The following is a 15,796-nucleotide window of genomic DNA, read 5'->3' as shown; positions in this document are numbered from 1 at the left end:
AATAAGTAGTCAGTGGGGCCAGCAGGTGGTGTGGTGGTTAAGGGCACTGGATTCCCACATGGCTGACTGTGGTTCAAGTCCCAGACCTGGTGGCTTGCTTTCTCACTTTCCTTCTCTCTCCCTCTCTCTTGCTCTGTCCATCTCTGGTCAAATATAAATAAATAAATAAATAAAGTTCAAGAAAATAACTATTTGAAAAAAAAAATAGTAATGAGCATTCTTGCTGCTAAGACATGTCTACAGAGACATTTCTACTGAAAATCCTAAGTTAAATCTGCTGAAAATCCTAAATTACATCAGAAGGGCCCGGAGAACAGAAGCGAACACGGTAGTAGAGGTATGCTTTTAGATAGAATTTGGTTAAACAATGCCATATTGCACCCAAGAGTCATGTTTCCCCTCACCCTATTTTAAACAATTGTAGTGGTTTGCCTAAATCCTAAATCTTAGTCACCCTGCTCAATGGCAGACCCTGGCTGCTACGGGACCACGCATCCCCAGGACCGACTGTACTCGACTGCTTATGAATGAAAACATAAAACCTGATGAAAAAAAAAAGAAACTTAAAAGCTAAACTTAGATTTCAGCACTTCCTTTTGAATGAAGTCTCCTTTCGACAACATTTTAGAATAAAAAGAGAGAGTAGTCCACATACACTAGATCGTTTCTTTGGTGAAAACTTTTAAGAAAGTTTTGCAGTGGCTCTCAATGCCCTACACCAGTTTAGAAATGGATACCTAACGGACCTGGATGAAAACGCCTAGTACCTTTCCATCAAACTGGCACAAGTTGAAATATCTTTTTCCATATTTCATCCAAATACAAGAACCAATTCCATAGTACAATCACAGCCAGAGTGCTTATTTTGGTCAGTGCTAAAACTTCACGAACTGAAAATAAAACTACAATTCAGACGAAATGCCCAATAAACAGCAACCGCTTGGTGGTTACATTCTCAAGCTCCGTTGCATTATATGCAGTAGGATGGAGGGGGAGCTCGGTTCAGCATATCCTGGGTGCTAAATGATATCCAAGGTGCTGCAGGTGACCCTGTGAGAGAGAAATGAATAAGGCACCTCCTTGCCTCTGAGGCTTGGGGCCTAATGGGAAAGGGAGGTACATAAAGATGTAATTTCAGCTTGCTATTGTTATGAGTATAGAGAGACCTCTGCACCCAAGAGGGGACCCTGAGCTCAACCCCGGCCATTCAAAGCAGGTTTCCTTAAGAAGGTGACACCTGAGTTGTTTAAAATTAGCCAGGTAGCAAGAGTTCCAGACTAAAGTACCAGCTTGAACAAAGGCACAGCTGCCTCAAAGCTGATGCGTGCCTAGTACAGTGATACGAGTAGATTGGGATAGCACAGGGCATGGTGGGATGTGCAGCAAGTCGCTGTGGACCCTGTGGGGGCTGATTAAGGAGTTAGTAATAGTAATAGAAGCTGATACACATTGAGACTGACAGTGTTGTAAATCCTATCTGAAGCACTTCAAGGCATTACGTCACTCGATTTTCACTGTAACTCTGTAATCCCCATTTTAGAGATAACACCACCAAGGATTACAAAATAGAGTCATTGTAACAGACTACACAGCAAACAAATGGGATGTAGGTTTGGAACCCAGGATGACCTGATCCCCAAGTCAGTTCCCTACGCTATCTTCAAAGACTGGATGGACACATTAAATCCATCATGCAAGCCACAGAATGGAGAATAGACAGGGCCAGCAGGTGGCATGGTGGTTAACGGCGCTGGATTCCCACAAGGCCGACTGTGGTTCAAGTCCCAGTCCTGGAGGCTTGCTTTCTCACTTTCTCTCTCTCTCTCTCTTGCTCTCTATCACTCTGTCCTTCTCTGGTCAGATTAAATAAACTTAAATAAAATAAGTCTTTAAATAAAAAAAAGAATGGAGAATAAAACTAAAGGTGGCCCAGATAAAGATATGTGAGGCACAGACAGAAAAGTAGGAATAATGGGACCAGCAGTTAGTGTAATGGCTATGTCGCCGAACTCCCATGTAGCCGACCACAGTTCAAGTCCCCGACCCGGTGGCTTAAACTCACGTTGGGCACGTGTGCGTGCATGCCCAAGATCCCGAGAGGAGAATGGAGGAGAAGAGATTGAGGCGTGACCATCCACCCGGGGGAGGATTTCTCACTTTTTATCTCTCTGTCTCTCTCTGTCTTTCTGGCGAGCGCACACACCCTATAGCAAAAACCTCTTCAAAAAAAAGAAAAAAGAAAAAAAAAGTAAGAATAAAAAAAATACATTCAAAGGAACTAAGTAGGTGACAGTCAACAGGTACACCTTCCTAGCACGTTCAAAAGAAAATGGGCCTTGAAAATGGAGTCTAGCAAATAAAACACCAGTATTCAATAATGCTTCTAAGACCACAGGGTGAGAATGTTCCCTTCTCTCTGCTTGTAACATGCTTCCACTTATTAAACTCAATGAGGGGGAAGGCCACAGTCCCTCATATTCATTTGGAATGATGTCTCCAGGTAAGAGAACCCTGCCCAGCAGGAGATACTTGAGAAATATTACAGAGAAGGAAAAATAAACAATGGCCCCTTTTTCCAATGGCATCAATGACATTATTGATGGGAAAAACACAGTTATAAAGTAAACTGAAAATAAAATTGAAAAAGTCAGGCTGACAACTGAGGGAAGGACTATGGAAAGGGAAACAGGCAATAATGAGAGGACATGGCCATGGGATGTTAAGTCAAAATGTGGTTAGTGTTTTGTATAAACTATAACCTGTTAAAAATAAGATGTTACTCAAGGAAGTGGCCTAGAGGTGAAAATGTGCTTTATGGGAAGAAAATAGCACTTACACCAAAGATCAAGTTCTGGGCTTAAAGATTTTTAGTCTCTAACCCTGACAGAATAAAGTGATTTTAGGAATATTTATTCTTGCCACAGTTTTACCAAAGGTTTGCTTCTCAACAAGACTCTCTCTTTAGGGATCTGCAAAGTAAAAGTCATATACTTTTCAAATCTGATCAGTTTTCAAATACTTGACAAAGTTTTCCCCAAAAAAGTAATTTCTAAATTTTGAGCATTTAAGAAGAGTGAATCCAAGTCAAACATCCAATTTAAAAAATTTAAATATATTTCTTAGTGATATTTGTCCTCATACTGAAATCTTTGGCCCACTTGGCAAGGTACTATAAGAAACTAGTTTTTTAACTTTTTTGTTGTTGCTTTGGTTTTGTTTTTAGGTGACCTAATAAGAGGCTCATTCCCTCAGATCGTAATCTTGCATTGAGATATTCTGAAGTTGGGGCTGGCAGGTGGTATGGTGGTTAAAGGCTCTGGACTCCTGCATGGTTAACTGTGGTTCAAATCCCAGACCTGGAGACTTGCTTTTTCTCTCTCCTTTCTTTCTTTCACTCTGTCCCTCAATGAATGAATAAATAAAGTTAAATAAAATATTCTTTTAAAAAAAGATATTTTGAAAAATGTTTTCTCAGTTTATCAATTATGTTAGAAAAGCCCTGAAATGTTTTCCTTTCATGGAAAAGTAAAATCCAAGTGGAATTAGGTTTCTCATCTTCACGATAGCTATCTTCAACCTACAACCATCTTCGAGAATTTAATTTGAATCAAATAAACACAAATTTCTAATTATTCTTTAGTCGACACCATGTCAAAAGTTCAATTCCATAAAAATACAAAATTTGCAGCCTCTGCAAAATTGCTTATAAACCCCCCCCCCAAAAAAAAAACCCACCAAGCTTTTAAGAAAATTGTTTAAAGTGTGTATACAGATGAAATAAAACTGACTTATGAACTATGGAGTCTGGAATTTGCAAATCTTAACTTTTACCCTTGTAAATGAACTAAGCAAATTGAGGCCTGCTACTTTCCTCTGTCTGTAATCTGAGACAAAAATTTAAACGATCTTTAACACACACAGAAAATGAAGGGTGCCATTTTTAACATTTACTAGCAAGAGATAGCTCAATTTTTCAAAGTGTGGGGCAAAATCGGAGCGAGCTGAACATTCTGGTAGGAAAACGCCAAGGATGAAACACTGAGATTTTATTAAAGCATGAACACACATTTGTGTTAGGAGGTTTTTGCTTGCCACAGTGCATGGTTCCCCTTCCACCGAAAACTTCCATCCCCTAACACCTTCAAATTAAACCATAATTTAAAAGAAATTCCCAATCCACTTCAAGTACGCTGAAATTCACCCCCTACACTCTGACACATATTTATTCTCCATCAACATAAGGGTCTGCTGGGTTCCTTGATAAGTAAAATGTGTTTTAGGGTGACGTGGACCATCGGATCCTCCTCGTTTCATCCAAAATCTACACAGGACATCTACAAGTCATCGAAATGGAAAAGGAGGACATACAGGTAGAAATATTAAAGATGAGGGGCTGGCAGGTGACGTGGTGGTCAGAGGCACTGGACTCCCACAAGGCTGACAGTGGTTCGGGTCCTGGACCTGGCGGCTTGCTTTCTCACTTTCTCTCTCTCTGTCCCTCTCTGGTCAAACTAAAATAAATAAATAAATACATAGATAGATAAAGTTAAATAAAATAATTCTTTTTAAAATATTAAAGACGAAGGGGATGTTAAAGTATCTGAATTCAACCACATCGTTTGACAGGTGAGGAAACCGAGGCCCAGAAACCTTACCTAACTTGCCCAAATACTCAGCCAGAGCCCAGCTGCAGAGATTCCAGCTGTGGTGGAGCCCAGCTGCAAAAATTCTAATTTTTTGAGAACTCAGAAGTTCTGCACTTTCTACAACAAATCTTTATGAATCCCATTCCTGATTATTTTTTCCTCTTACAAGCCTCCTGGGATAGGAATCAGGTGGGCAGCCAGGTTACTATTTTAACCCTATCTTTTCCACCCAAGGATAACTGCCCAGAACCATCCTGTCCCTGCAAGCAGGGCTGTCTTGCTTCAGGCAGTACCTCTGGCTCCTAGCACCTAGTAGGCACTCAGTCCAGAACTCTCCGCCCTCCACCTGACAGCTCCACTCCCTAACTATCCCGGCCAAGCCCTCCCTGGAGCCAAAATAACTTTGCATTTTGAAAATCGCTTCTTTTCTTTAAACTTGTATTCAGTAACTCCAGGCCCAGCAGTCGGCCCGGCGGGTTGCGTGGCCACTGCCAGCGGCTGAGGGCACAGAAACTGGCTCCTGGCAGGGCTGGCTGGGACGGGGCACGGTGGGCACGCAGCATCGCCGCGGGCCGCCCTGGCCCAGGTGAGCAGCGGCTTCCCTGGCGGGCCCTTTCCGGTGGCGGTTCCTCCCCGCCGCCTCCAGATAACCAACTTCTCAAACTTCCCTTTCCGGGGGTGGGGGTTCGCCTCGCCCGCCGCCGACACAACGCCTTTCCTGCGCGCACAAAGGGGGCCAGACGCGCCCCAGGCCCCCTTGCAATTGAACTTTCCTTTTCTTTTTCAAGAAAAACTCACACATCCCTGCGGCACGGGAAACGTGCCCCGTTTCCGCCCGAGCGCCCGCTGCCCCGGGCCGACTGTCAAGCGCTGCCAAGGAGCGGGGCGCCCGGGACACCCCCCGCGCCCCGCTCAGCCCAGGCTGGGGGGCCACTCACCCGACTTCTGAACGTGCGGTGGGATCGTGCTGGCGATGCGCGTCGCAAGGACGATGTGCAGCGGCCACAGGCCCCTGAGCAGCCCCCGACCCATGGCAGACCCCGCTGCTCGTCATAGACCGAGCTCCGAGCGCAGCGGACGGCGCCTTCCCGGACCCCGCGCTGCGCCTCCACGCCGCGCCCTCTCGGACCCCGCGCCGGACCGGCCGGGCAGATGTGCGGGCCAGATGTGAGCCCGCTAGCCAGCGAGGAGGGAGCCTGGAGGCCGGCTAGCGCGGGGAGGCCCCCGGCGGCCGAGGGGAGCTGCGCAGGAGGCCGGCTCCTGCCCCGAGCGTGTGCGCGCGCGGGGGTGTCGTCGGTCCGTGCGCGCGAGTGACTCACTCAACTCCACTCCGGCGCTGCGGGGGAAACAGGAAACTCCTCGCCAACAGCTGGGCAGGACCTCTCGCCGCCGGGGAGCCTTCTCCCTCTCCTCGGCTCGCAGCCCTCGCTCTCTCGTAGCTGCCAATCACGTCCCCTAGGCCAGCCCTTCCGAGGCCTTTGGCAAACTTTCAGCTGCCCCGCGCAGCCCTTCCACCCCACTCGGAGCTTCCTCGCTCCCCGTGCTTACTCAGGACTTAAGGGCACGCTTCGCAGAGTAACCGGGCAGAGAAAGTGTCCACGCTTCCCAGAGCATACCTATAGGAAGCATCGCCCCCACCCCCGCAACCCCCCTACCTTTCGAATGTACCTAGGTGCTTTAGAGTTGCATTCTCAAACTAGAAGTTGAGATCCAGAAGGGGATCCTGAAAGTCTTGTTAGTGAGCTGTGCACATACTTCTTTTTCCCTAAGATTTGTAATGGTACATATTGCTTCATTAAACTGTGGTTCAGGTATATGCATGTAAGTGTACACATACATGTACATGGCAATATTGTAAGACTTTTTAAAAACAATTATTATATTTAACTATTTATTTTTATTTGACCAGAGAAGAACAGAGCGAGAGAGGGAGAGTGAGAAAGCAAGCTGCCAGGTCCAGGACTCAAACCACGCTTGGTCACGTGGGAGTCCAGCACCCTTAACCACCATGCCACCTGCCCGCTACAGCGAGAAAGCAAGCTACCAGGTCCAGGACTCAAACCGTGGTCAACTATGTGGAAGTCCAGCACATCAACCATCAAGCCACCTGCTGGCCCTCTAAGATGCTTTTCTTACTGTAGGCTGACGTTAAAAAGTTTCCTCTTAGACATCAATGTACATTTCCATAACTTGAATCTTAAAATGGAGCTTCTGATGGCATAGGTCTAGGAGTCAACCAGTGTTTGCCTATGTCTTATGAGCTCCCTGGTGGTGCCTCCCATTTTCAACTGTCTTTCTGGAGGTGCTTTGCTGGATAATAGTGAATCATCAGCTGCCATGGCAAAAAATATTTAATGGGACTAGCAGGTGGTGTAATGGTTACATCGCAGGACTCCCAGGTAGTCGACTGCCGTCTGAGTCCCAGATCCGGCAGCTTAAAACTCATGTGGGGCACATGTGCCTGCATGCCCAAAATCCTGAGAGGAGAAAGGAGTAGAGATTGTGGCATGGCCATTTTCCCTGGGGGGAGATTTTTGTTTTCTATCTCTCTGGAAAGTATACATGCCCTATAATAAAAAACTCTCTAAATGTGTGTGCATTTATATATACACACATATATACACATATACACATTATATATCTCTATTATAAATGTATGTATATACATTATATATTAATACATGTATATATATACATTATATATGTATATATTATTTTCCAAGTGCATCAAATATGGCAGCAAACTTATACCAAGTGGTTTGGAAGTCAGCTAAATGCCTGTGTTTGCGTTCCAAATAATGCAGGTGAAGAGAATACTTAGTCTCTTCATGCAAAAAGGTTGCAATTGTGGGAACAGGACAGTATAAACTTTCAAATTTCTCTTCTTGCCGAGGCGACCAGATTTGCCCAAGACAATGCTGATTTATGTCTGTTTTGCAGTTTAATTTGTTTTTTAATTGTCAGATGGTGCATCTGCTGCAGGTGGGGAAGAGCATCCCCCAACAGAGCATGGTCACACTGCAATCCCTTCTCTGCCATTTCTCCATCCTATTGGAATTTGGGACATACACATGCTTGTAATAGGCAGGCCTGTTTTTCAAGCTTCTGGGATTCAAACTAGGGTAGGCCTTGTGAGATCTGGCTCCCTCAACCAGTCGGCCCCCAATCATGCAGTTTGACTATTAATAAAACCTGCTTTCTCTTTCAGATGTATCCTAATAGGATAATAAACTCTATGACCAACCTCCCTCCACCTCTCAAAGATCTAAATTCTAGAGTCCTGAGGTCAGGAGATCTTCCAGTCGTTCACACAATGAATTTCTTTACTCAAGAGAAAGATCGTTTGCAGAGATAGGGGGCAGGTGCTCTGGGAATAAAAGCAAATAGTCCAAAATTATCTGCTGCTGATGTGTTTGGTAATATCTTTGTTTGAGCTAGTATGCAATGTATTTATACTGGGAAAATCACTTCGTATGCTGTAAAGGTGTACAGTGATTAATTAAAGATACATATATGTAAATAAGTAAATAAATAGCAAATAGCCCTCACCCAAACCAACTCTGGAAGTCTTCTATCATTTGCTTGATCCTACAACTTTGAGGTTTGTTTTGCCTAGCACCAAAGAGGTATCTGAGCATGTCTTTTAGGAAAATGCAACTTTCAAACTCAGTGTTTAGGATGTAGAAATGTAGTGAAATCAAGAGGACTGGGCATTTTCTTGCCCACCCCAACCTTGCCAAAGCTAGAGCCACTTCTGTGATGAAGACCGAGTTCAAAATCTACTTCTCCCTGGGAACCAGCAGTTAGCGTAATGGCTATGTCGCTGGATTCCCACGTAGTCGACCGCGGTTCGTGTCCCGGACCCGGTGGCTTAAAACTCATGCCGGGCGCGTATGCGTGCATGCCCAAGATCCCGAGAGGAGAATGGAGGAGAAGGGACTGCGGCATGACCATCCCCCCTGGGGGGTGATTTCTCGCTTTCTGTCTCTATGTCTCTCTCTGTCTGTCTGGCGAGCGCACGTGCCCTACAGTGAAAATCTCTCCAAAAAAAAAAAAAATCTACTTCTCCCCATTCCTCCTCGGCAATCCCACCTAGCCCATACCGCCAGGCCTTGAGCGAGAATTTCCTAACCACTCACCCTCAGTCAGGGATGCATGGGAAGACTTTGGGATATAAACCTTCCCATGTGGCCTCAGTGTCACAGTGTTTCTGCACCGCCATGGCTACCCTCAACACTTCTTGAGGGTAGGCAGGCCTTAGATCTTTCCCTTTCCTTAATATTGTATCCCTGGGACTAGCAGATGGTATAATGGTTATGGTGCTGGACTCCCACGTAGTCTGTGATTCAATCTCCAAACCCAGCTGCTGAAAACTCACGTTGGTCCTGTGTGCATGCATGCCCAAGATTCCAAGAGGAGAATGAAGGAGAAGGGATTGAGGCATGGCTATCCCCCCAGCCGCCACCCCTGTGGGGAGATTTCTCACTTTCTTTCTGTCTGTCTTGCTCTGTCTGGCAAGTGCATGCCCTCCATAGCAAAACATTTTTCTTAAAAATAAAAAGAACTGTATCCCCAGCACTTAACATATATTGAATGTTTAATAAATATTTATTGGGTGAATGAACAAATGAAGCAATAAAGATTCAGAAAACTGTATGTAAATGTCCTGGTTACTTTGTAGTTCTGGGAAAGGCACTCTGCTACCCAATAATTGGAGATATAAACAGACTAGATTTTAACTGAGGATGATATCATCCCTACTGTCTTCTCTTAAAAATGGAGAAATATGTGTATGTGTCCCTTCCCCGAACCCCCTAAATTTGCCCAAGTTCCTCTGGATAGCATACCTCACTATACTTTTTTCTTTCCCAAACAGACTGAGGAAAATAATGCCCAATCAATCCCAAAGGCTTTTTATTCTATAGTTATTACAAAGGCGTATGTTTTACATTAGTTGAGGCTAGGTGTGACATATTCGGCTCCATGGTAGACTGTTTAGCTGGAGTTCTTTGTTATGATACATCACTAATGTTGGTTTTAATTTCATTTTCTTTTGATTCTTTTTTTCCTTTATACATGTTAGGATGCACATGTGTACACACAACTGAGAAAGAGGTAGAGATAGAAGCACCTCATACCTCAATCCCTTGCCTCTGGTCCTCCAGTCCATTGGATCTTGGACATGCATGGTCGCCATGTGGGATCCAACTTCTTTTGAGCAGCTCATTACCACTACATCACAAAGTGGCCTTGCTTTTAGTATTTCTTTTTCTTTTCTTTCTTTTTTTTTTTAGTTTTTTTGCCATAAAGCATGTGCACTTGACAGACAGAGACAATGAGAGGGAGAGTGAGAAAACACCCATGGAGGAGGGAGGTGGCCACTACACAAGCCCAATCCCTTTAGACTTCTCCATTGTCTTCCTGGGATCTTGGGCACACGTGTACTAGTGCCTGACATGATTTTCAAGTTGCCAAGTCTAGGATTCAAACAGTGGTCAGCCATGTGGGAGTCCAGCACCTTAACCACCGTGCCACATTTCTGATTTAATGCTCAGTTACCCGTGAAATTGGGGACAGTCTCAAGTTCAGCATTGCTGAGTGCAAACTAGTCTTTTAGAAGTCATCATGATGAAATCATAAAGACATAAACTCATGCATTTTGCAATTGGACAGTCTGAAAAATTTTGTAATTATTTCCTTCCTGTTGGAATTCTCATTGAAAGGAAAAATTTATACCTTTGATAATACTAACGATTGTTTTCACACATAATTGTAGATTTGGCTTACAGAAGTCATTAACGTGTTCACACAGGCAGTTAATGTATGTATGCAAAAATCGAAGCATTTGTAAATGAAAACAAAAATAATAAAAGCCTGATTTAGGGTTTCAAACATAAGCAAAGTAATTTTCAAGCCCTTATGAAGTTTAAAATACTATAAAAGTTAACTTGAACCGAGGTTAAACAACTTGACTACCTGTATTTGTCGAGTTCTACACACACACACACACAAACAACTAAATTGAATGGAAGTGCAGTTGATTTTAAACCTTGCATTTTTCCATTGTGATGAGGGAAGAACTTTCTAGTCCCCTGAACTTTCTGACATGCAGCTGTTGAGGTTGCAGACAGCTAAAGCAGTTGACAGGGGGGGATTCCTCTTCTTGTAAACCAATCATCTTGCATTCTTAGCTCTTACCTCTTGACCAATTTTCCTGTATTGTGAAACATACCAATAAGCCATTACACAACAGTTCAAAGAGTGGATGACCTACCCTTTAGGGATGATGTGAGCGTCTCTAAGAAACATTTTTTAATTTCCTGAGCCTAATATGACCACTCCTTTCCTAGGAAGAACCAGGAAGCATTTAGTTCATTTAACTTATGTTTTCTTATGTTTGTCCCATTTTGACATAGAGTATATTATGACTATTTTTTTTTTTAAGGAATGAAGAACCAATGATGAAATCCTTGAAAGCACAAAATATTCTTTTTTCAACTTTGAGCCCAACTCTGCCCTTAAGATTATAGGTATTCAATGTGTGTTTCTTTTATGTCTTCAATGGATGAAACATGAAAATATCCACTATCTTCATTCATTTCATTGTTTGCAGTTTGTCAGAGATATTAATAGAATCAGCAATTACACCACATGTTTACAGGAACCATTAATAGCTTCTTTTTGAAAAAAAAAATAAAAGGAACATACTTTTTAATTACAAAAGTAACAAGTTCATTGGAAGGAGAGAAAAAAAAACAACCTAAAATATAGATAAACCAAAAGCAGAAATTTAAAAGCTTCCTTAACCCTATTAGCCAGAGATAATCACTATGAACATTTTGGAGTATGGCCTTGCAGTACTATCTTAATCTTCCCTTTACTGCTGGAGAATTTGAGGATTAGAGAGATTAAGTATTTGGCAAAGGTCACATAGCTAGTAAGAGACAGAGCCCTGGTTTGAGCACTGATCTGTCTAGCTCCAGAGTCTGCACTCTAGAAAAAGTTGTTCAGATGGTTGATCCTAACCACCTGACCAGTGAAGGAGTTTAGAAAATACCACTCCAAAATATGTCATGTTGGCATGCTGATTACTTTGAGTTGAAGGAATATAGTGAACAGCAGATGCAGGGAGGAGCTTTCTCTGTGCTCTTGTTCTATTCTTAAAGCAGAGTCTCCAAAAGGCACTGAATTGTCATCGGTCCTGTTCTCCAGAGTTTCATCAACCAGGAAAGGTTGACTTCTATCACAGGAGAAGCTAAAAACTGACACCAGGCCCATTTTGCCACAAACTAACATCTACTCTGAGAGCCCCTTCTTCTTTCTCGTTCATCACTTAGTCTCCCCTAAGTCGCTTACATTCCAGCCCTGCTGTTGTGTGAAGAGGGTATTTAAGCTTCTCAATTTCACTAGGTTTGGGGGCACTCTTCTTTCCTCTGCTGCCCCTGTGCATGTAACAAATGTGCAATCTTAGTTATCAAATTCTCAAAGGAGAGGCAAAGTCTGCTCTTACACCAACCTAGTAATCATAGCACTTTCGAACGACTCTGGAATGATCAAAGCAACCTTCTGTTATCACTATTTGCTCACCTCTTATTTATTGATCAACTCATTAGAGTCACCTTTCCATCACAAAATTCTTTTGCTTAGTTCACATCTTGTCTTTAACTGGTATAACCAGGGGATACTTTCAGTGAGTAGTTGACTGACTTCTCTATTGCCATGGATATTACTAACTGGTTCACCTTCCTTCCGTGGCATTTTCTCTCTTGACTTCCATGTTGCTACTGTAGTTCCACATTAAAGAGCAGATCGTGTGGGACCAGCAGATAGCATAGTGGTTACATTGCTGGACTCCCACATGACTGATCATGGTGTGAGTCCTAGACCCAGTGGCTTCAAATTCACTCCAGGTGCATGTGTGTATGTGCCCAAGATTCCAGTAGGAGAATGGAGAAGAGATTGCAGTGTGGCCATCCTCTTGGGGGAGTGTATTTTTACTTTCCTTCTCACTGTCTTTTTCTCTCTCTTTCTCCAGCAAGCACACATGCCCTAAGGCAAACACCTCTAAAAAAATTAGATTGTGTTTTCCCCCAAATTCCTATGCTGATGTTCTAACCCACCATGTTTCTGTATTTGGAGATTAGGTCTTTAAAGATACAATTAAAGTTAAATGAGACTATAAGGGGTCTTAATCCAGTGGGACTGGTGTCCTTATCAGATGAGGAAGAGATATCAGGGATATGAGCACACAGAGAAAAGGTCATCTGAGGACACAGTGAGAAGGCATCTTCTGCAAGCCAAGGAGAAGCCGCAGGAGAAACTGATCCTGCAGACACTTTGATCTTGGACTTCTGGCCTCCAGAGTATAAGAAAATAAATTTCCATTGTTTAGACCACCTAGACCATGATACCTTGTTTTGGCAGCTTTAGCAAATGAGTATGCCCCGTTTTTCTGTCTCCTTCTCTCTCTCCCGCTCTCTCTTTACTTATTTGCCAGAGGAGGGTGTGTGCACTCACCAGACAGAAAGACGGAGTGGGGGAGAGGGAGAAAGCCACCCCCAATGAGTGGCTCCTCCATTTCTCCATCCTGTTGGTATTTGGGACAAACACACATGCCCAATAAGTTTTTTTAAATCCTCAGGGTCGGGATTCGAACCGCATAGTCAGCTTCCTTAACCACTAGGCCATGTGGCCAACCCAGTGCCTCCTTCCCAATACCGTTACAGCTATGTTTCCTTCCACTTACAGGTCAAATACAATTACTTACAAATCTGTCCTCTGCCCCTTCCCTCACTGCTCCTAGGACCGTAGCTACCTATATGACTTTATTTCAAATAATAATGATTTCCAAATCTAAATGTAAAGCTCTGATTTCTCACTTAAGGTTCATTAATCCATGTGCCTACTGACTCTCCTCATAGATATTTCACTTGTATCACATGTTCACAATTCTAAACTGGACTTTATCAACTGCATGCCCTTTGTACATTCCCCATGTTGAGACAAAGGTCCATTTCCAACTGGTAGGCCCAGCTAGAAACACAAAAACCAGCCAAGTCTTCGCTTCTACTTTAATCTCCATGAATTTGATCCTGTTCATGCACTTTCTGTATGTTTCTTGCAACTGTTCTGTTCTTATTCCCACCACAGGCATTATTTTAGTTCCATCTATTTTTATTTCGTGTGGAGGTTCATCTTTTTAACTAGTTTCGCCCCATTCTATTATGTCCTCCACTTCTCTCAAAATGTTCTCTGGCAACAAGATAAAAATAACAATCACATTTAAAATTCCTCAATGGCTTCCCACTGACTTCAGGATAGAATTTCAACTCACCATCCATGTCTTTATTTGTTCAGTCAGCATTTGATTCTCTGCTGTGGAGCAAATGCTGTGTTAAACACTGAAGACATAAAGAACCAAAAATTGTAACCCTCACCTACATTCAAGGCTATTAGGGTACCCTTATGATCTAATGTGAAACATAGATAAGGAAACAAATATATTAATGAAAATGACATTTTCCTTTCATAAGGGTGACCAGCTCAGAGACAGGGTACCTTAGGAGCTGACTTGAGAGGTCATTGACTGAGCCTCAGAGTAAGAGAAAGCATCAGGAAAGAAGCCTTCCAAGCTGAGTCCGGAAGGCTGATAGTCAGGGGAAGGCAGAGGACAATGTTACAACTACACAGGCCAGCAATGTAGCGACAAGGAGCTGTGAAAGCTTGAAGAGTTTAAGAAAACGTCAAGATTTCAGCATGTCAAGAGTATAGATTTGAAGGAATTCTACATTGAATTATTTGCTGCAATTTGGTACCCTTCCCTGAATCCAAGCTGTTTGCCTCATAACTGCATGATTCCTCCCACTAAAGGCAAAGGATACTTTTCTGCCTTTTGACTCTAAGTTTGACCCTATCATTCATTTCTTTGGCCAATAGGTGTCGATAGACATGAACCTAGGAAAGGCTTAGCAAGTGGATGGGCTTAGCCATATGTAATTTCACCATAGCCAGGAGTTAAAGGTGCCTCCATTAATTAGTCTGTTGGACAATGGAGGATGAGAGACATGTGGAACACACATGAATCCAACTTCTTACTAGTTTCCAAGCTCGGCCTTTGCCAGCCAAGCCACAAATGTGTGACTAAAAATTAATCAATGCTATTTTTTAAAATAATTATTTTATTTAACTTTATTTATTTATTTATTCATTAACTTCAGTTTGGCCAGAAAGAGACAGAGCGGGAGAGAGAGAGAGGAAGAGTAAGAAAGCAAGTCACCAGGTCTGGGACTCGAACCACAGTTGGCCATGTGGGAGTCCAGTGCTTTTAACCACCACACTACCTGCTGGCCCCAATCAATGTTATTTAAATCACTGAGGTTTTGGATGTTTTGTCCTTCATAATTTTTGAGGCCATGGCTAAGAGATACAAGGGGTGTGAAGAGTGGTATGAAAACGTGAGGCTAAAGTAGTATGCAAGTGATAACATTAGGAAAGTTTCTGAAAACCAAAAGTTTTGTTGCAAGAACTGGAGGTGAGGAAGGCAGTAGGCCTCTAATTTAAATGTTTCGTATCTTCTGCTACTTCATTCACAGACAGAATTACAGGATATAGTCAACCTCATTTCTTGCTTCTTTAAAATCTATTCTACCCCTTCAACCTTGCTGTTAGAGTCCAATTTTGTTTAGGATTTAGAAGTAGCTACATCTTAAAGAAAAGACCCATACTTGTCTGAGGGTAGGTATGTGATCTAATTCTGGCCAAAGAGAAGCAAGAAGAAATCTGATGAGGGCTTGTAGGAAATTTTATAATTTTTCTTTTTTTAGAGAGATTTGTTTGCTGTCTGACATTTGCATGTGCCAAGAGACAGAGAGACAGAAAGTGAGAAATCACTCCCTAGGGGACATGGCCAAGCCTCAATACCTTCTCCATTCTCCTATCGGAATTTTGGACACACATGCACCCCGCCTGAGTTTTAAGCCATCAAGTCCTGGACTCAAACTGCAGTCAACTACATAGGAGTCCGGCAAGATAACCCGCCTCACTATTTGCTGGTCCCAGGAAATTGTTTTTCTACCTTATAAGAAAGAAGTATCTAAGGAGAACCACTCTACCCTTCACCTATTCTTGCTTTCTCCCTCTGAACATAGTTA

At 43.0% G+C, this 15,796-nt stretch overlaps 1 protein-coding gene across 3 annotated transcripts in view; it reads right to left on the bottom strand.

Moving 5' to 3' along the window:
* The window catches only part of TGFBR2 (transforming growth factor beta receptor 2), a 147,606-nt gene that overhangs the window by 89,503 nt on the left and 42,307 nt on the right, over nt 1–15,796 (bottom strand). Inside the window, exon 1 of one of the 3 annotated variants that reach the window (XM_006158955.3) lies at nt 5,585–5,953. The exons of 1 other annotated variant lie outside the window; for it this stretch is intronic. In XM_006158955.3, coding sequence (XP_006159017.1) covers nt 5,585–5,678 — 94 coding nt within the window. In that variant the 5' untranslated portion in view covers nt 5,679–5,953. Of the gene's footprint in view, nt 1–5,584; nt 5,954–15,796 lie in introns of those variants that run through there. One more of the 3 variants, XM_006158954.3, reaches the window with a different exon arrangement.

The sequence above is a fragment of the Tupaia chinensis genome, unplaced genomic scaffold (assembly GCF_000334495.1).
Source record: "Tupaia chinensis unplaced genomic scaffold, TupChi_1.0 Scaffold000617_2, whole genome shotgun sequence".
In the NCBI taxonomy this organism is placed as follows: domain Eukaryota; kingdom Metazoa; phylum Chordata; class Mammalia; order Scandentia; family Tupaiidae; genus Tupaia; species Tupaia belangeri.
The sequence above is the reverse complement of the archived record's forward strand: the minus strand, read 5'-3'. Positions and strand labels throughout refer to the sequence as shown.